The sequence below is a fragment of the Lithobates pipiens genome, unplaced genomic scaffold (genome assembly GCF_037356315.1).
Source record: "Lithobates pipiens isolate NorthernLeopardFrog02 unplaced genomic scaffold, aLitPip1_a1.2 Scaffold_18, whole genome shotgun sequence".
Classification (NCBI taxonomy): domain Eukaryota; kingdom Metazoa; phylum Chordata; class Amphibia; order Anura; family Ranidae; genus Lithobates; species Lithobates pipiens.
Genome location: NW_027507758.1, coordinates 435,384,325 through 435,406,443, shown reverse-complemented (window position 1 = coordinate 435,406,443; position 22,119 = coordinate 435,384,325). Strand labels below are relative to the sequence as shown.

The 22,119-nt window shown below is 42.2% G+C and overlaps 1 protein-coding gene across 1 annotated transcript in view; it reads right to left on the bottom strand.

Moving 5' to 3' along the window:
* Window positions 1–22,119, bottom strand: part of SLC33A1 (solute carrier family 33 member 1) — a 45,993-nt gene that overhangs the window by 19,360 nt on the left and 4,514 nt on the right. The window contains exons 2-4 of the mRNA XM_077488111.1: window positions 21,091–21,864; window positions 13,802–13,992; window positions 3,074–3,258 (exon numbers count right to left, since the gene is read on the bottom strand). Of these exons, the coding sequence (XP_077344237.1) occupies window positions 3,074–3,258; window positions 13,802–13,992; window positions 21,091–21,817 (1,103 nt within the window). The 5' untranslated portion in view covers window positions 21,818–21,864. The remainder of the gene's footprint in view (window positions 1–3,073; window positions 3,259–13,801; window positions 13,993–21,090; window positions 21,865–22,119) is intronic.

Below are 22,119 nucleotides of genomic sequence, written 5' to 3'. Positions count from 1 at the left end.
CCACTGTGCAGGCGCAAGATCCTGCTGTACTTTTAAACTAGTCCCACAGCCTCCTGGGACATGTCCCAGGATGTTGTCGTGGGGAGAGAGGTAAGCCTAACTTCCATAATTCTCAGATAGGTGCACGACATGTGGAAATGGGAGCGAAGATCTTTCAGATACCAGCTGGTTTGATGAGCGGACCTTTTGCTTTAAACAATATTAGGCCATTCATAAAGTAGATTTCAAAAACCATTTTTATAATTGGAGATTTAATTAAAACAATACCCAGAGATTAGGTCATAAAGGTCCTTGTACAGGCACCTTTTGGTATAGGATAACTATGCTATGTCCCCGTTTTCCCAACTGTATTTCCTGCACTGTCATCCTTCACATGGGCTTTCCGATGGAGACTATAAGTGGCCGTTTCAATGCTCATTACACAGCATTGGCCACTGTTGTCCCCATCAAGACACCTGCTCTGAGGACTGCAAATCATCCTTTGCTGCAGTGCATGCATGTAGACAAGAAATAGTTGAAAAGAGGATGCAGAAGGTCAGCAGCACCGAGATGCAGCAAGGATGAAAAAGAATTAAGAAAATTGTATATTACTATATAATATAGCTATAATATTGTTTAGGGTACATTGTGCTTTAGAAAACAGTCATTTTGTTAAGTTTAACATGTGCTTTAAGTTTTACAGTAATAGTGACTTACTATTAAAAAAAATAAAAAATAAAAAAAAAATCCTGATTTTATGTGGAATACAAAAACATAACCTGTAATTCATGTAAAAAAAAAATTGCTCTCAAAGACCATATGTGTGAACCTACTTAGCTCTAGGAAACCAGCACATGACTGAATAGTTACTATAATGAATAGCTTTTTTATTTTATGAATGTATTGTGCTTGTAACATTTGCCCTAATGAAGATCATTTTCAGCCATCTGGTATTGCAGGATGCCTGATGGACACTATCTGCATACACAGACATTCTCCAGGCAGATAGAGTAATGCCTGAACCTGAAATTATGACTTCAATGCTGCAAGGCCTCTAAGCCACCGTGCCGGTCCATGATCTAAAGAAGCAGGCTGCACTACCACTAAATCATTTAACAGGCTTTATATGCTTCAGAGCAACAACATCCTGACAGATTCTGCCCAACTGACACGTTTTGTCCTAACTTAGGGCTTATTTGTAAAGGTTAGTGAATTGAAACTTATTTTGATAGCAACATTGATCTGTTTGACTGTACCAAGCACTAGGCTGCAAACTTGGCCATTTGTACATTCTCTTGAATGTATTGTAACATATAATAAAAAAAATTATATATATATATATATATATATCTCAGCTTGAGATAAAAGACATCTTCACATATTATGCTAGGGTGTTTTATGGCAACCTTATACTGTATGTTTCTAAGGAGATTACCAGACATGGATGTCTTAGCAATAAAGTATTATTACAGTACAAGAACACCATAGTGCAGGGTCTGTTATCAGTTCTAAGCTAATAAAACTCTTAGCTTGCTTGACACTGAGCGGAGAGGGAGAGTTCAGGATTTTTCCCCATTTTGGATAGAGTAAGGAAGGGTTATAACCGGTTACCCTTCTACTTTTTTTTTTGTGGCATCTGTATCCAGTTGGGGAAATTTTACTTCATTTCCTGTCCCACAGCTAAAACAGGAAGTTAGAGGAAATTCTTGCAAAATACCTTGGGGACCCCCAGGTCACCAAAACTAGTTTCTCCATTGGACGATTTCCCCTCTGACTTTTCTGGGGACAACCCAAAATTTGGGATTTTTTTTTACTTTAATGATAATGGTAAACAGGACAAATAGAGAGAGAAAGGGGGGGGGGGGGGGTGGTCAAGTTCCCTAACAGGGAAACAGCCAACAATCAAAAGCTGGTGTTGTAATCCCTTTCCACTCTATCAAACACTAAAAACAAGTTTTTTCTTTATAGTTATACTTTAAACTATCCCTAAAACCGGGCACAGATGGGCTGAATCTTGACAGACATTTACTGGTTCAAAAAAAATAAAAATAAAATGTGTACGTCGGTCTGTAAACCAAGCGACTCCAGATCAGTGCTCGGAGTGTTCTGGTGGGGGGCACCCCCCCGTCAGATCACATCAGCTCAGCGGGGGAGATTGCTGTACTAATGTCGGATGGTTAGTACAGCAGCTCTGACCGGAGCAGTCAGTTTTTTTTTCAAGCAACCCGCTGGATTAGCACGAAAAACAACTGTTAGTGTGTACCAGGCTTATACGGTAAACACCTTAGTAAGAACATCACATAGGCCCTATAGTTATCAGTTCATAAACAAACACTACAGTTTCTGGGGGAACTAGCACTATTTCACAGTTCAGTAAGCCCCCCCCCCCCTCGTGAGTGCTCTGTCAACTACCAGATCTTACCCATGGTCTTTCCGCTTCTGAGTCTGCATAAAGGTGTCAAGCAACCAAGCTGTGTAGTTACAGGAAATGTGAACAACTGTATGGCTGTTATCTGACACTATTTATGAACGTTTAAGAACTGCAAAACAGAGTGCAAGGACAGGCAGCAGCCAAATTTAAGGTTCATCTCAGCCATGGCTCTCATGCTGCAGTGTAACATTTGAGCAAAGTAGTTAAATTATTATTACATGTACTCATATACTGCTGTCATTTTACAATCTAAGGTGCCTAACTCACATTCATACATACTGTACATATACTAGGGCCAATTTAGACAGGAGCAATTTAGCCTACCAGCATGTCTTTGGAGTGTGGGAGGAAACAAGAGTTCCCGGAGGAAACCCACACATGCACAAGCAGAACATGCAGTCTCCAGGCAGGTAGTGTCATGGTTGAAATTTGAACCGACGACCCACGTGCTGCTAGGCGGAAGTGCTAACCACTGCCACTGTGCTGCCCATAACCGTTTAAATTTTTTATTCATTACAGTAAAAACATCCATAAGCTTAAAACGAAATCTGAGGTTATTGTTATCTAAGACATTCAAGAAAATACAAAGTTACTGTGGTTTTCTGGCATCTTGAAAAGGTACATAACATTTATTTCATTATTACTGCATTTGCATTCACTAACCTGAACGGCATGGCTTTGTGGAAGACATCTAGAGGTTTGGGTCCAGCAGTGTACCTGCTGATTATTAAGGGCAGTAATATTTGCAGTGGAACCATTGGAACAGCCAAAAGAGCCAAGTGTTCTTTTGGAACTCCTCTTTCTACAAGCTTAAGACCCGTAACTGCATCAGCAGCTGAAAATCCAATCTGCAACAAACAGAAAACAAAGAACACATTTCATTTTTAATCAGTAAATAAACAGTATTACTGAGGTACAATAAGCACTCCAGCCACATAGCAACACAGTCATAAATGGCAGTTTATAGATAAAGGGATTTATTTACTGTGTAGGTCATCATAGATTAAAATTACCCAACAGATTAACTGTATGCCAACACCTGATGTATAAAAATCCAATAGGTAGCTCAGAGCAGCATTTCTTAAAGAGGAGCTCCAGTCTAAAATAAATAAAAATTTAAATGAAAAAGTCAGCAGCTGACTTTTAATATAAAAGGACACTTACCTGTCCAGCGATCCCACGATGTTGGCATCTCCGATTTGTCAATCTGCTTCGGGTGCAGGCACTGGCATTGTAAGCAAGGGAAACCAGCAGTAAAATCTTCAGGCCTCACAGCCGATTTCCTACTGCGAATGCGCTAGTCATGATGCAGTTTTCGAATGGTCCTGCCTTCTTCTAGGACCTGTGTGTCCCAGAAGGCTTTGCTTTAACCTTTTTTCAGTCGTGGCACCATTTAAGTAGTATGCAAAACCTTGAGTCACACCAGACTAAAATGTAAAAAAACTTAAATGTTACTTATCAATGGGGAACCAGAGTCTGGGACAATGCACACAACCACCTTGATGAAAATGACTTCACATCAGAAGTCCCCCTTTACATCAGATGTCTCTCCATCACATCAGAGTTCCCCTATCACAATGCCCCCCAAGTCACGCAGTTCCTTATTCACATCAGAGACCTACATTTTGGCTCCAGCAATGTGGCAGGGCTCGAGGTGGAAGAGGCCTGGAGGAAGCCGACTTCTGCCTTCTTCTGAGTGCAAGGGGTGGCCCTGCATGCTGCCTACTTTGGAGCAGAGTTACGCATTGCCATGGTGCAGGCAAGCTAGCTGCTAACACCATAGCAATGATTGAGGCTGTGTGGCCTGCCATAAAGCATCACTGGCTGTTATGGCACTGGTGGCCAGCAAACTTACACCATGGCAGCCCATAATGCGGATTCAGAAGCTGGGTCCTGTGCTTGCAGCTCCCTAGGGGAGGCCAGACTACAACTTGGTTGAGAAATACTGGCTCAGGCCCCATTCACATTTGGGCGATCAGGAATCAAGGACAGAATGGGTGTGATTCTGCCCACAATTTCAAATCATAGCAAAACGCGTCTATGGGTGCCATTCATCCTTTGGCTGTTCAAATAGTTCCACTTCATCCCTAATGGATACCCAAACTCAGTGTGATTTTGCAACAATTGTCATGTGACAAAACACATTTGTAAAATCGCACCCGGATCAGGGCCAAAATTTGGTGCAACAAAACGCGCATAGGGCAGCTTGTTCAAGTAAATGGACTGCCTTTTAAGTGAAATGCAGAAACGTGTGTGTGTGACTCGTGCTTTTAAAATTACAAGTGCTACATAATATACGAACAGTGCCTTATGCCCTGTACATACAACTGGTTTTCCTGACGGAGTTCCGCTCAAGCTGTCTTGCATAAACACGGTCACACCAAAGTCCGACCTGCAAGAACGCGGTGACGTACAACATGTACGACTAGATTAGAAAACTGAAGTTCCATAACCAGTAGCCAATAGCTTCCGTCTTGTACTTGCTTCAGAGCATGCATCGTTTTTGGTACGTCGGAACAGCATACAGACGAGCGGTTTTCCCGATAGGAATTGGTTCCATCGGAAAAATATAGAACATGTTCTCTTTCTAGGTCCACTCAGAGCTCCAGTCAGACTTTTTCTGTCAGAAATTCCACTTGTGTGTACGGGGCATTATAAGATAGCTGTACTTTATATACAAAAGAACATTAGGCAACCTTAAGCCCCTTTCACAGGTCCACCTGTCAGTTTTTCAGGTGGACCTGAACAGACGCTCCATGCAGGTCTATGGAGCGACGCATGTCAGCGGTGACATGTCCGCCGACATCTGATTCACTCCAATCTGCTAAATGCAGATGGATGGAAACCCTATTTTCCAGCCGTCTGGCAAGCCGGATTGGATGAAAATGGACAGGTGGTCCATTTTCATCCGATCCCCCATAGAGGAGAGCAGGGCTCCGACAGGTCTGTCTCTGAACAGTAAGCAGAGAAGGACCTGTCATCCGCCGGCTCATCAGGGGATCGATCCCTGCTGAACAAGTCCGTCAAAACAGACTGCCCCGTGTGAAAGAGCCCCTCGCCTGCAAGTCAAGCAATCAACTGCTACCTGGTAACCCTTCTGAATAAAACTGGTGTTCTGTTGCATTTCCCCTCTTGACTGCACTGACCTACAAAACAAAAAAAACAACAACAAATTTTAAAAAGTGTATTTCTACTTTTGCAGCCAAATTGGGATAACGCCTATTTTATATTTTTTACATTGCAGCTTACCCTTTTTGATGCTCTTTGCAAATTCCAAAAAAAAAATTCTTAAGCCAGACAGACGGATTCAATCCATTTATGTGGAAGCTGTTTTTACCCATTCCATTGATCGATCCATTGATCAACTTGGGTATAGCCAACATGTTGGATTTTTATATTAACTAGCAAAAATCACTGGGAAAGATTTACTAAGCCTGGAGCAAACAGAATCTGGTGCAGTTAGTAATCAATGGGGACTCCCCGTCCCCACTGCCAGAACACAATAGCTCCATGGGAGGGATTTCCTCATCAACGCTAACTTTGTTGATGGGGGAATCAAGCAATTTACTTTTCTGTAACCCGTGGTTGCAGAAAAGAAGATCGTATCATCTATGACCTGCCTAAATTCACTTTATTTACGAAAGGGCCGTGAGCTTTGTTTGTCATAATTATCCCTGTCTGTACTGGGCTGGCAGATTCCATTTCATCAGCTGTACACTAGATTTAAATACTGTATGTCCTAACAAAGGTATTTACAACTGGCCTCCTACATAGCATGTCAAGGAGAACAGGATTTAGAGACAGTCCCCAGCTTCTCCATTGGGACACATCACAGTGAAATACTTGCAGTCTGCCAAGACACTTTCTCCTAGAAGGCAAGAAATATTTGTTCTGTAATTCCTTTTTTACCCATGCTGTGTAAATAGTTACATATAATAAACTAGAGTATAACATACAATAGCTGGGCTTTCTCAAATGTGACTACAAAAGTGGAAATACATTTGAAGGGCCAGTTTACACCACATGCAGTCCAGTGCATTTTTGTTCTGCATCAAAAACGCATGGAAAGTAGGTTATATGGTTTCCAATGGCATAGTTCACACCAGTGCAGTCAGTTCCAGGAAAAAAAAAAAAAAAAAAAAAAAGTAGAACATGCTGCATTTTTCCTGCACTGGAACACATCAAAAACGCACTAGACCCTAGTATAGTGGGAAAAAAACAGAAAAAAAAAATAAAAAAAGTACCTGGAATGCATCCGGAAATGCATCAACAACACGCATGCAGAAACACATCCGGAAAAGATCTGGAGTGCGTTTTTTGTGGTGAACCGGCCTAAAAGATGATCTTCCTCAGATTGTGACTACAAATTCAACCTCTCTTCTTTGTCTCACTGTAGACTGATTTGTATGTTATTTTGCTAAAGTATCATTTATGGATAAAGGATTTGGTGTTCTACAGTACAACATATTATAATGAAAAGTCTTCCTAATCCCTTCACAGTTCTCGTTAGACTACATTTTAGAATGGCTGGCACCGGAATACTCTAAGTAGCTTGTTAGTTAACCAAACAATCGCCTGGTTGTAAAGGAGGGGAGCAAACACATCCGGCATTTCAAGGAAGATGTTAAAGACTACAAGAAAAGCAGATTTTCATTGTTCTGTTTTTTAAATTGTTCAGTAATAAAATAAGCAGACTGTATAAGATATTTTGCTCAAGTATTTCTTATACAATTGCTTTTTCTAACATGTAAACTGCATTTAAATAGATAGCGATGTTTAGAATGTAGCGTATTCATAGGATTTATTGCAAATCTGTGCTTGGGAAATATAAATGTTCTGTGTTACAAACTTGTAACTGTTGGCCAACGATTCCCAAAGCTTGCACTAAATGAGAAATAGAAATACAGTATATTAAAAAAAATAATCATATTTTATCCCTTATACTCTAGTAAGAGTCCATGCACCTTAGGTTTAAAAAAATGGCAGTTCCCTTTGCAGAAAACAAACGCAACCCAGTAAGGGTTTTTACTGCCTCTAAAAACTGAGCTTAAAATTTGCCTCTAAGGCCGCGTACACACGCGGGGACTGTTCGCTCAACTTTGTTCGTCAAACAGTTTCAGCGGACAGTCCGCTCAAAATTAGCATGGACGGACTTGGCCACACACGACGAACGAACAGTCCGCTGAAGCCGTGCGCGATGACGTGAACGGCACGTACGACGGGACTAGAAAACGACGTCCTATACACTGCAATGCAAACTTCGGCGTGTAAATCCTTTCTGAGCATGCGCGGAACTTAGTTTGACGAACAAGCCTACACACGAGGGGACTGTTCACTGAAACAAAGTTTCAGCGGACAGTTTTTCGGAAATTCCGAAAAACTTTGTTCAGCAGACTGTTCGCTGAAACTGTCCGCTGAAAGCCCACACACGAGCGGACTGTCCGCCGAAACACTGTTCAGCGGACAAAGTTGAGCGAACAGTCCCCGCGTGTGTACGCGGCCTAAATGTCCTAATGTGCATATATACATAGGATAACATTGAGCTGCTTCAACAGGCAAATCAGAAAACTGCTGTAGAAGCAACTCTTTAAAAGGACTGTTCCTGCTGTCTTCATGTCCAGAGCCAGTCTATGGGTGTGAGGATGTCAAGAACATTCCATGCAGAAGACTGCAGGGGCGGCAGGGACCAGTCTTGTGCTCGGAAGAAAGTTGGATTTGGCAAGTGTATACTGTATTTATTGGAGTATAACACGCACTTTTTTCCCCCTTAAAATCAGGGGAAAATCGTGGGTGTGTGTTATACGCCGATCCCCCACCAACTGTGAGCCTGTAGGCCGCCTTTGGCCATTCTCGGCAGCTTTCGGCCGCCTTCGGCCATTCTCAGCAGCTTTCGGCCGCCTTCGGCCATTCTCGGCAGCTTTCGGCCGCTCTCGGGGGCCGTCAAGAATGGCCCGAAAGCAGGAATTCCGGCTCTGTATGTCGGCGGTGCCATTTTTAGATGGCAAAGCTGAAAATAACACTGAAAAGGCTGAATGACAAGGCTGCAAATTACACTGACAAGGCTGCAATGATGCACAAGGCTGCAGATGGACACTGATAAGGCTGCATTGATGAGCATTTAAATGTAAGTTTTTTTCCTTAAACTTCCCTCCTAACTTGGTGTGCGTGTTATACGCTGATAAATACGGTATATCTGCTCTCCTCACCCCTAGACAAAAACAAGCAGTTAACCCATGCAGTGCTTGGGTTACCCCCCCCCCCCCCCCCGAGTTCTTCTTTAAGTCCAGTCTACATTGACCCTATATGAAACAGGGAACCTATTTGGCCACTGAAGCAAAAATTCTCACAGTTTTTTTTCACAGTAAAACAACCACAGTCTTTACTGAAGTTTACATACAAGCATTTCAAAGTTAGAGTACATCATTGAACAATTACTATCCGTATAGCGCAGGGATCCTCAAACTACGGCCCTCCAGCTGTTGCAAAACGACACATCCCATGAGGCATTGTAAAACTCTGAAATTCATAGACATGACTAGACATGATGGGAATTGTAGTTCCTGAACAACTGGAGGGCCATAGTTTGAAGACCCATGGTATAGCGTGTCAAAGAGCAATAGGAAGGGATATGTATAAGCAGTCAGAAAATTATACAAGGTGCAGAAACACATTGGTGCACAAGAACCCATAAACAGTACCCAGAGACTAGCAAGGGTTTACATATACTGCAGCCCCAAATTTGAGCAGTAGCCCCATGTTGACCTGGGTTTAGGTAAAATAGGATTTTTAAAACAAAAGCAAGCAAAGTCCTTTCTTGTATTAAGAGAGGTATGAACTCCAGAGAGAGAAATATAATTTTGTCCCTGTACAAATCATTAGTAAGGCCTCATCTTTAATATGCAGTTCAGTTTTGGGCACCAGTTCACAAAAATAGGATTTTTATAACAGCTTACCTGTAAAATCCTTTTCTTTGAAGTACATCAGGGGACACAGAGTCATAGTAGATACTATGTGGGTTATAGGCCACCTTCAGGTGATGGTCACTGGCACACCCCAAGATAAAAAGTGCACTCCCTATACAACTCCTCCCACTATTGGGAGTACCTCAGTTTTGTAGCAAAGCAATACATGTGTATACCAAAGAAGGGAGGGACCTCTGTGCCCCGTGATGTACTTCAAAGAAAAGGATTTTACAGGTAAGCCGTTTTAAAAATCCTATTTTCTTATTGTACATCACGGGACACAGAGCCATAGTAGTTACTATATGGGATGTCCACACAACAAAAAGTAGGGCAATAAGAGACTAAAAGGACCAATACTGCTGCCTGCAGTACCCTGCGCCCAAAGGTGATATCCTCATGGCCTTTTACATCTATTTGATAGAATCTGGTAAATGTATAGACTGAAGACAAAGTTGCGGCCTTACAGATTTGAGCCATGGAGGCTTTGTGATGCACTGCCCAGGAAGCACTAACAGCCCTAGAGGAGTGCGTTTTGATTTGAGAGGGTGGAATCCACCGCTTCAACCATGAGCTTGAACGATTACTTGTCGAATCTACTTTAGGACTTTCAGGCAACACGAATAAAAACATCGCCTTTTAAGTAGACATTGACCGCTCTCACCACATAAAAAAAAATGTAGTGATTTTTCAAGAAAATTCCAACATTTCTTAGAAAAACTCCAGTTACCTTTCCCGCAGCAGGGTTTTCTGTGGTAAACCAACAGACCCAATCTTCACCCTTCGCGGTGGGTTCCGTTAAACCTTCAGGAGCTGGGGATCCTCGAGGAAACCCATAATCCTGGACCTGTACTAGCACCACCGCCAGGAAAACTTTATGGCCTTACTACCAAAAAGTACTAGATCCCGGGGTCCAGCTCTCTGAAAAGAGAAGCGTTTACAGGAAAGTCCTTGTTTCTTCGGACACTAGGCCCAGTACCATTCAATTTGGCCTAAAAGACACTTTCAATGGATCCGGCTGCATGGCTAGACCCAGCAAGGATTGCTCCAGTGGAGCTCAGCACAGCACATCTTTAATCGTGACCAACACCTTAGACACTGGCAAAAAGACTGAGATACTCCCAGTAGGGGTTATATAGGGAGTGCACTTTTTATCTTAGGGCGTGCCAGTGTCCATCACCTGAAGGTGGCCTATAACCCATATAGTAACTACTATGGCTCTATGTCCCGTGATGTACAATAAGAAATACTGAATTACCTGAGACCTCCTGTTATAAAGACAATTTCAGGTACAGGTAGCAGAATGTTCCAACCACTGTTCCCAGATTTTATTATATTTGGTGGGTAAGCTCCTATGGACATAAATGAGCTTCTTATACGGAAGGGTAAGATTGAGTTCCCTAACCCATGATTGGAGTGTAGAAGGTGGAGCCTGCATCCAGGAGCGAGAAACCAGTTTCCTGGCAGAAAAAAAAATAAAAAAATAAAGAAAAGTACTTCATGTAAATATATTGTCATATACTGTAAGACTAAGAGCCTAACGTCAAGAGGCAAACCCATTTGTTCATGTAGGAATTGCAGCCAGAAGCCCTGGGAAGCTGGGCAAGCCCACAGCAGCTAAAAGAATGTACCATTGAAGTCAGGGCACCTCTGGCACTGGGGGCTAAAGGAGGGGCGACATCTTGCAACACGTAGAGAGGTCAAACTGGCCCTATGTAAAATATACACTTGAGTGAGTCGGTCTGATAATTTAGGGGAGACTAGTTTGCAGCTATCTAGGACCTCCTCCTGGGTTCTCATCATCCAAGGATCCCACATTCTGCTCCCATCACGTTTTTAATGTGAGAGGCGAGCCCAGTGGCCAAAGGCATAATGAAGCTATTCTAAAATGTGGATGTGCAGATGGTCCAATTAACAGCTGGCCTAGCAACCGTTTATGTATCAGCTTAGATGTGATGTACAATTATGTTTTTTTGGCAATGTTGGCTCTGGTGGTATTTTGTTCACTGCCTTATGTTCATTTCCTTGAATACAAAATAAATAAAAATGTGAATGTCAATTTTTTTAGGGTCAGAACTAAAGACCACTTTTAACATAGAGAGGCTACTAAGTTCTGGGGGGGGGGGGGGGGGGGGAGATCATGGGAATTGGGTGGTTGGGGCACCAAAGGAGAGTATTAGCATGTAGGGTAGGGAGCCCTAAGTTTACACAAAGCCAGCTTCCAAAATTCTCAGGTGGTGGTAAACCATACTCAATCGGTCATAGGTCTCCCCTGGTCTCATCTAAACCCCCCCCCCCCTCCCCAGAGTGCAACCTTTTGTGGGTGAGAGGCAAAGAGAGCTGCAGGTGTGTAAAAAAAAAAAAAAAAAAAAGTGATAAATAACACTGTTTGTCTGTCTTGACAAGGTGGAAATTCTCGCCGTTTTACATTTTTTTCTCTGTTTAAAAAAAATCTCCAGAGCAATTATACCAGTAACGCAAATCCACATGCCAAAATGACTAATAGCTGATTTAAGTCTTTTACCCAACAGGTTGTAATTGATATTTTGCACTCAAAGTGCTTGGACAACTTTTTGCATTTAAACAAACATCAATGTCACATGCTCTCCAAGCCCTGCTAACTAAGATACTGTGTGTCTCTTTTATCCTTTACAGCCGGATAAGGTTAAACTACCAGAGAAGGCAACACAATATTTTTTTAAAAAGCATATCTTAGGTATGTGCAGATGCATTGTATTACTCAGCAATGTACTCCAAAATCACAATACTACTCTGAATACATTATTAAAGAAAAAAAAAAAAACATTGCCTCTTATGACAGGTTATGTGTAATGGTGTGTATCCCATTATCTGCAGCTATCTGCTTTTGCTAAAGCCCCCCCTGCAAGGTCTTTTTCACAGCTATTGGACACCATCTTCAGCAGCTGTTTTCTGGTGCCGTTAGGCACCATTCACATGGGTATCATCGGTTTAGTTATGTTTATGCAAAAAAATTTAAAGATGCGAGGTCCCCCCTAAATCAATACCAGCTCCTTATCTGACCATGCAGGCCAGGAAGGAAGGAGAGGGGGGAGCATGCAAATGCCCCCACCCCCCTGATAAACCATACCAGGCCACATGCCCTCAACATGTTTGGTACCTTGCCAGGGGGGAGGCCTTCCCTGGCAAAACACTCTGTTCCCATGCTGATGAGGACAAGGGCCTCTTTGCCACAGCACTGCCCTGATGGTTGTGGGGGGGAATCTGGAAGCCCATTTAAGGGGCCCCCAGATCCCATATGAATGAGTCATTCATCCAAAAAAATAGTAGTAAATAAAACACACAAAGACCATTACTGAAAATAAATAAATGTCGCCCGACATCCATCCATCGTTGAACAGAGGCTGCCAACTCTCTCAGGTTGCCGCTGAAATAAACTAAAAGGGCGGCGTCACCCAACATCAATAACCACACACAGGCATGTCCATGTTTGGTTATGCTTTGATTATGTTTCGGAGAATAATGGTCTGGGATGGATGCAATAACACTAACCAATGAGAGCGCTTGGGAGTGTCTGTTCAGTCCAATCAGCTGATGCACTTGCAATCATCTAATGAGGAAAGTTGCAGTGTCTGTATCCTTTACAAAGTAGTTAAACTGATCTCCAGGTTTCATTTAACATATAAACAGTTTGTTTGGACCAAGCTGGTCCAAACAATTTATTTAACTCGCTAACAGTTGCAGCGGCTAGGAACAATGTATAAAGTGTATGTAGCCTAATGCTGCGTATACACGACCGGTTTTCCCATCGGAATAAACTCTGAAGGACTTCCGCTGAAATTGTCGTGTGCACACACGATCACACCAAAATCTGATCGTCAAGAATGCGATAACGTACAGTACGTACGACGGGACTAGAAAAAAAGAAGTTCAATAGCCAGTAGCCAATAGCTTCCGTCTTGTACTTGCTTTAAAGCATGCGTCGTTTGTGGTCTGTTGGAACAGCATACAGATGAGCGGTTTTCCCGATAGGAATTGTTTCGTCGCAAATATTTAAAACCTGTTCTCTTTCTAGGTCTGTCAGAATTTTCGTTAAAAAAAAAAAAAAAAAGTCAGATGAGGCATACACAGGACCAGAATATACGATGAAAAGATTCCATCTGACTTTTTCTGTCAGGCATTCCGCTTGCGTGTACGCAGCATAAGCTACATACAATATAGAGCGCTATGTTCCATTTCTCACTCGTGGAACACAATTGAGACAGGTCAAGTGCTGCTTAGCCATTCAGAGGAAGCTTTATATCCTATGAATGAATACAAAGCTTCATCTGATTAGCCGAGACAGTGTTCATTATGAAAATGATTACTTACGTATGCAAGTCAAGAAATGAACGAGATATTAAAATGACTGCCAACATTACACATACTGGAAACACACACACAGTTCACTCACCTTGGCTGTCAGAATCATGAGGCAAAATTTAAGGACGGCAGGCATCTTGATTATATTGACCAGCAGAGAGTACGCTTCCGTCACACTCTCTGTCTCTTCCCTATTAGCTCTTCCTGCAGAGTTTTCCTTTTTCAGAACAGCCACTAAAGTTGTGGTAACGAAAAATACTGTTCCCCAGAAGAACAAGAAGTCTGGAGACAAACATTAAATCTGTTTACAACAAACAAGATTTTTTTTTTTTTACTTTTTTTTGTACATTTTTAACTAACAAACCACATAACTGAAATTTACTGCTGAATAACTGTGGAAGAGGAAAAGGACTGGCGTTAGTGGACATCTGTGAAGCATTTCTGAAGACTCTGGAACGCAGAGCCTGCATTCTGAGCTGGATGATATGCAGCAGTGTTTAAATGTGCGTTTACTTCTGCTTTTGCCATGCATCCATTTGATTTCTCTATGCAAGTCATTGAGAATGTAATACAGACTGAATACAGACACATGCATCTCAAGCAGAAGCCATTGTTTCTCTGAAAACATGCTGTGTTTGACCTAAATGACATAAAGTGGCTTATCTAATAACACAGGAAATGACATAGTGGAAGAAAGGAACTCATAGCAACTAATACATTGGTATCACCGCTCCCTTAGTAACAATAGCAAAGCCACGCATGCAGTTCCTGAACACGAAGGGGGTCTATTTTTAATACATCTGTTAAATGAATGTCACATGCATTCATTCAGGCTGCACAAATGTTCCCTGCATTTTCTCCAGTACAGTAGTAGAATTTGATATGATTGAGAGCTCCATCTAGTGGCCAAAATGCAGTGTATTCTCTAGAAATACCTTAGTCAGGAAATGTACAGCATTTTAGCCACTAGATGTAGTTGACGATCCTATGAAATAATGGTATTAAAGAAAATACAGGGAAAATTAGTGTAGGGTGGGAAATGCTTATGACATTCATACAACAAATGTTTTACAAACAGATTCCCAAGCTTTAAAGTGATTGTAAAGTCTCAGTTTTGTTTCTGTAAAAATAACAAACATATACCTACCTGCTCTGTTGCAGTAGTATTGAACAGAACAGCCCGAATTCTCTTCTTCTCAAGTCCCTCTTCTGTATTCCTGGCCCCTTCCTCCTGTCGAGTGCCCCCACAGCGAACGGCTTGCTATGGGGAACCCAAGCTGAATCACAGCTCCCTATGACAATTCAGACACGGAGCTCTGGCCCGGCCACACCCCCTCTCTCTCCTGATTGGCTGATTGACAACAGCGGGAGTCAACGGCCCTGCTGCTGTGTCTCAATCAATCAGGAGGAGCGTCACAGAAGGCCAAGGCACTCGTAGATATTGCTGGAGAGAGATGGGGCGCAGGTAAGTATTAGGAGGTGCTGGAGGGGGGCTGTTGAACACAGAAGGTTTTTTATCTTAATGCTTAGAAAGAAAAGAATGCAAGAAAACCCTTCTGCCTTTACAACCCCTTTAGGAACTGCAGCAATCAATGGCACCCAATCACAAATCTGCTAATAATGAAAATGCTGAACGTTAATAACTTATGAATTTCCATTACTTTCTTATCTTTTGCATTGTAAAAATAAATTTTTTAGCATTTAGAATCCCAATTCCAAAAAAGTTGGGACACTGTGTAAAATCTACATAAACAAAGAATGTAACAATTTGCAAAGCTCATAAAACATTATGTTTATTATTTTCTATTATGAATAAAATATCAAATGATTAAACTGAGAAAATTTACCATTTTAGGAAAAAAAAAATTGAAATTGATGGCAGCAACACATCTCAAGAAAGTTGGGACAAGGCAACAAAAAGTACAATCTCAAATCCAAACAAAGTTGGGACAGAGCCATGTTTACCACAGTGTAACGCCCCCTCTTCTTTTAACAACACTCTGTAAATGTCTGGAAAGTAAGACCAGTAGCTGGAGTTTTGGGAAAGGAATGTTGCCCCCTTTTTTGCCTGAGCATATGCCTGAATATATCCTTCAGCATTAATGGCGCCTTTGCAGATGTGCAAGCTGCTAGTTCCATGCACACTAATGCACCTCCATACCTTAAGAGATGCAGGCTTTAAAACTGAGCGCTTATAAGATGGAAGGTCCCATTCCTCTTTAGTCCAGATGACCCAGCGCCCATGGTTGCAAAAAGGAAGGTCAAATTTGCTCTGGCCCAGAGAAGACGGTGGCATTTATGGATCACGTTCAGATCTGGCTTCTTTGCATGACAGAGCTTTACCTGCATTTTTGGATGTCGCAGCAAACGGTGTTCACAAACAGTGATTTTTGTAATTATTCCTGAGCCCACGCAGAGATGTCCATCACAGAATCACGCCTGTTATTAATGCAGTACTGTTTGAGGGCCTGAAGATCAGGAGTGTCCAATATTGCATTTTGGCCTTGTCCCTTGCACATAGAGATTTCTCCAGATTCTCACTCTTTTTTTATATTATGTACTGTAGATAATGATATACTTAAAGCGGAGTTCCATCCAAAAATTGAACTTCTGCTTTAAGCACGCCTCGCCCCCTTACATGGCAGGAGATCGCCTATCCACTCAGGGCGCACAGTGTCACTCGCGCATGCGCCGTGCGTGCCCGGCCGTGAAGCCGAAAGCGGTCCCGACCGGGTGCCCAGAGTGGCAATGGAGTCGCCGGCGGAGAGGAGCGACACACCGTTCGGCCGCATCGCTGGACTGTGGAACAGGTAAGTATCTGTTTATTAAAAGTCAGCAACTACGCTTTTTGTACCTGCTGACTTTTAATAAGCCTGGAACTCCACTTTAAAGCGGGATTACACTCTTTTTTTATTTTTTTCTTACCTGTCTCACTGGTGGGCGAGTGCTACCTTCGATTGGCATCCACGTCCGGCGTTTATTTGAACCCCGGCGCGATGAATCTTTTCCTCAGGATGACTTATAAAAACCTGCTCTGGCGTTTTCCATTTTAACTGTGGGCGTCTGAAGCCCACAGGCATTTACTTCCTGGTATATGATGACGTCTGGCTCCCAGCATGCTCCGCTCCATCTTGCACATGCTCAGTGAGAGCAGTGACAAGGAAGGAAAAACTTTCATTGTCCCCCATGGATTCTTGGGAAATTTCCCAGGGACCATTGCGAGGACGATAGCCACGCCTACTCCCACGGGAGGACAACCAGGAAGTCAGCTGAAACATCAGAAATAAAAGGTAAGTAAATAATATTTTTTTTTTTCAGGGTTCGTTTAGGTAAGTATGCCATCTGTTGATTTTAATAACATGAACTTTCATTTTTAGGTACCAAACCACTTTAAAGTCTTTCCAATTTTACAGTGAGGAACCTTATTCTGAAATTGTTTGACAATTTTTAGAGGCAGCTTTTCATAGATTGGTGAATCTCTGCCCTTCTATACTTCTGAGACACTGACTCGTGTGACTGACCTGTTGCCAATCAACCTAATTAGTTGCAAAATGTTCTTCCAACACTTTCTTGTTAGTACCGCTTACTACCATCAATTTCAAAATGACCTTATTTTCTTCTTAATATGGTACATTTTCTCATTTTAAACATTTGATAAGTTTTCTATTTTCAAATGTGAATAAAATACATCCCAACTTTTTTGGAATTTGGGTAGTATGATGACAGAGAGTGGGCATAGTCTGTGGTAATAGATGACAACCAATCAGTAATCAATTGCTTAAAACAGGACACGCATGCACTTCTGCTTGCATGTTATGAGCAAATGTAACAATATTTGCTCTGCGTTATTAGATCAGCCCAAGAAGAAGAATTTTAAAGACCCACAAAAAAGAAATAAAGAAAAATGTGCCATGTGAGTGAAACATACATGCACCAATGCAGTCACATTCATCTAGTTCCACATGTATCCACACACATGCAAAGTTTTCTTTATAATTCAGTGTACAAAGATCACAATTTCATGCAAATGACTAATGCTTGAAAGAAGTATTAAATCAAAACATATGTATGTGGAAATATATTAGGTATGGTAATTTTTACAAGCCCCTCTTGGACCATTGTAAGTATTAAGTGTTCCATACCTGTAGGATCCCTGTGGAAGATGTAAAATGTCAAGGCCCTGCCTTTCCATCTTGTCCAAGCAAAGAATGCTTTGCATTAATTGAGAAGATTCAAAGTTACATAGTAGGTGAGGTTGAAAAAAAGACACAAGTCCAACCTATGTGTGTGATATGTCAGTATTACATTGTATATCCCTGTATGTTGTGGTCGTTCCTGTGCTTCTCTAATAGTTTATTGAAACTACCTATGCTCCCCGCTGAAACCACCGCCTGTGGAAGGGAATTCCACATCCTTGCCACTCTTACAGTAAAGAACCCTCTACGTAGTTTAAGGTTAAACCTCTTTTCTTCTAATTTTAATGAGTGGCCCCAAGTCTTGTTAAACTCCCTTCCATGGAAAAGTTTTATCCTATTTCCTGAGGACTGGTGCCCAGAACTAGACAGCATACTCCAGGTGCGGTCGGACCAGAGTCTTGCAGAGTGGGAGAATTACCACTTTATTTCTGGAGTTAATTATTATTATTTATTATTATTCCCCTTATTAATGTATGCCAATATTCTGTTTGCTTTGTTAGCAGCAGCTTGGCACTGCATGCCATTGCTGAGCCCATCATCTACTAGGACCCCCAGGTCCTTTTCCAACCTAGATTCCCCAAGTGGTTCTCCCCCCGCGAGTAGATTGCATTCATATTTTTGCCACCCAAATGCATTATTTTAAATTTTTTGCCATCTCACCACCCTTTGTAATCAGTTTGCCTTCCTCATTGTATATGGGGCCAATATGGTCTGTCCTCCCGCTTTTACTGTTTATACACTTAAAGAATTTCATGGGTTTTTTTTTTTGCTCTCCTCTGCTATGTGTCTTTCATGTTCTATCTTAGCCGGCTCTAATTGCACCCTTACATTTCTTGTTGCATTCTTTGTAAAGTCTGAATGCTGATGATGGTCCTTCAGCCTTGTATTTTTTGAAGTCCTTCTCCTTTGCTTTTATATGCATTTTTAAATTGGAGGTAAGCCATCCAGGACTTGTGTTTGCTCTTTTAAATTTATTTCACAATGGGATGCATTGGCTAATGCTCCTATTTAATATGCTCTTACAGTAAACCCATCTCTCCTCCGTGCTCTTTGTTCCTAAGATTTTATCCCATTTTTTATCCTCTAGCAAGGTTCGAAGTTTAGGGAAGTTGGCTCTTTTGAAATTCAGTGTCTTTGTGCTCCCCTTATGTTTCTTATTTGTGTGTATAATACTGAAGCTAATTGACCTGTGATTGCTGTTTCCTAAATTGCCCTTTATTTTCACATCCGTGATCAGGTCTGTATTGTTGGTAATCAGTAGGTCTAGTATCGCTTTGTTTCTAGTTAGTGCGTCTACCATCTGACCCATGAAATTGTCCTGCAAGACATTTAGGAACTGGCGAGCCTTAGATGAATGCGATAAAGTGTTTCTTCAATGGTGCCTGTGCTGCACAAGCGAAAATCCTACGTTCATTAAGTAGCAGGGCAGTCGCATGGCACAGGATACAGAAGGTAGCTGCGATCTATGTAGTTGCCCACTACAGTGATTTCCAGTTTCCATGGGTATCTCACAGGTATGGTACATGTATAGTTACATTGGTTCAAGCTGGGTCATTGTAGCCATGTAAAAATGGTTATACATAAATTTTAGCTATAACAGGTTTTTAAGGAGATTTCTTCACCCCCCCAAAAAAGCTAAGCAACATTATGTACAAGCACAATTCTGAGCAAAGAGGAAACAGCATAACTGCACCACAAAGACCTTATTCTCTCTCACACACACACAAAACACATTAAGCCTAAGTTTCTACTATTGCAACTTGAAAGTTATGCAATTTTGATGCGACTTGAAGCAAAGCCTGTGTATTCTTGAGGTCTATGGACCTCAAGTCGCATCAAAGTAGGACCAAAGTAGTGCAGGGACGACTTGAAGTTGCACAGATATGAACGGTACTCATTGGAAATCATGAGGTATGACTTTCCATGCGACTTTGCATTCCCAAGTCAAAGGACAAGTTGCACAAGTGGAAACGGAGCCTTAAGCAGCGTTTCTTAACCTTTTGAACATATTCCTGAAATAACTCTCTGGTCCCAGTGAACAGCTTCTAATATGTACTATACCTACAGTTCATAGTACATTAGTCTGATGGTCAGTGGGAAGAATGCTCCTTACATTTATGGTCTTGGGAAAAACCTGTAGCACCCTTTGAAACAAGGGTTGGGAAGTAGTTGATCGCAATAGACGGTCGATCGCAGGGAGCTGACAGGTGGATTGTGAACTCAGCTCTGCCTCTCTCATGTACTCTGCAGAGCGGAGAATGGGAGGCAACATAGTGCTGGATGGGGGGGGCTGCTCCAGTGATTGGTTGCTAGGCGGTCCTAGCAACCAATCACCTGCTTATTATAAAATGTTAACTCCCGCTTCCACCCAGCACTATGTCGTCTCCTGATCTTTTATACACATGCTGGAAAGTAGGAAGTGCTACCGACACAGAGCTGTATGTGGATGGGGGTGGTGGATGATGTGAAGGGGACAGAGGAGACACTGTTGGAGGCGAGACAGAGGACACTATCACAGGGGTAGGAGACTGATGAGAAATGGACAGAGAACATGGCTTTGGGGGATGGGGAGGCAGAGGACACTGCTACACTGCTTTCAGGGGCAGAGGGGTGCAGGACACTTTGTGGGGGACAGAGGACATTGCATTAGAGGGGTACAGAACACTACTGTGGGGGGGGCAGAGGACACTGCTGCTATGGTGGGGGCAGAGGATGCTACTGTGGGGGGTGATGTAAAGATGGGCAGAGGACTCTACTGTGGGGGGTGATGTGAAAGGAGGCAGGGGACACTACTGCAATGCACTATGTGTTCTTCATGCTGTATTTTTTTTATTGGGAACTGGATAGTGTTTTTCTTTTTTTCTTTTGGTTAAGGGCACCGCCTACTAACCTCCCCCCCCAGGGCATCTTTGCTTTGCCCCGTGTTGTCCTGTTAGATCTCAACCTCTGAAAGGTTGCCTACACCTGTTCTGAAGAAACCCTGGTTGAGAAAGGCTGCATTAGAGCAATGACAGTCTGCTAGCATAGAAACATGACATCCTCATATTGCTTTTAGTTTATCTATGATTTGATAATCACAAAACATTTCACAAGTGGGGAAGCCTGATTTTGGGGTTCACTTAAGGAGTCTGTGCACATATAGGTGAGGTAAAGTAATAATATAGTTAATAATGATGAACTATACCTGGAAGAGTAACCAGTCCTTTAGGCTGCGGTGTAGACCTCAAGTACTTGTTGCAGAAGTCTTTAGATTCAAGCGCAAGAAACAGAACGTTACCCATGAAGTATCCAGCTGTCTGCCCCACAGAATTGCATGTGGACGCATACCCCACATTTTCTCTGGACAGCATAGTGAGAGCCCAGCCATCCACAGCAACATCCTGCGTGGCAGCCAAAAACTCAAACAGGAAGAAAGTAGCAGTTAAAGCAAACATGTCAGGTCCATGATCATCTCCAAGGAGATCATCCACTGTATATGACAGGAACATCATAAACAGTCCTAGCAAGTACTGTGTGGGAACCAGCCAAGATTTCCGTCGACCGAACCTTTTAATGTAAAGAGAGTCTACCAATGGTGCCCAGAGCAACTTCAAGCTGAATGGCCAGAAGACAAAGCTGAAAATGGCTTGGTCTGTATAACTAACATTTTTACTCTGGAGGATTAAAGGAATGCTTCCTGCTAGTCCCAGAGGAATTCCCTGCAAAACGTATAAGAAGAGCAGCAAAAGAATATTTCCCAGCTCTCCTCTGATACCTGCAAGTCCTATATGTGCAGGCACTTCCGAGTCTTGAATCAATGCTTCTCTGTCTCCTTCCTCCATTCCTTCTGGATAGCTTTGGTCATTACTGTTTAAACTGGGATACTGATACTGTTGCCGGCGCTGCCTGCTAGCCTTGTGAGCAAGCGTCATTTTCTTATCTCTTTCTTTGGTTTCCTTGCACTGATGCAAAATTCAATCTAAATCCAAGAAAAATAGGAAAAATTATTATACAAAATTCTGTTTTATTAATAAGTTTGCTTTAAGAAGCAACAGATACTTAAAGTGATATTAAACGTGTTATACTTAACCACTCTGTGCAATCGTTTTGCACAAAACAGCCCCTATCCTCCCCTTCTGGAGTCCACTATTGGAGCTCGTGGCTCCTCCTTTTAAAGAAGCTGCTTCCTATAGGGGCCCTCGTGCAGGCCCAAGTTGCACTTGCCTATCTGCCT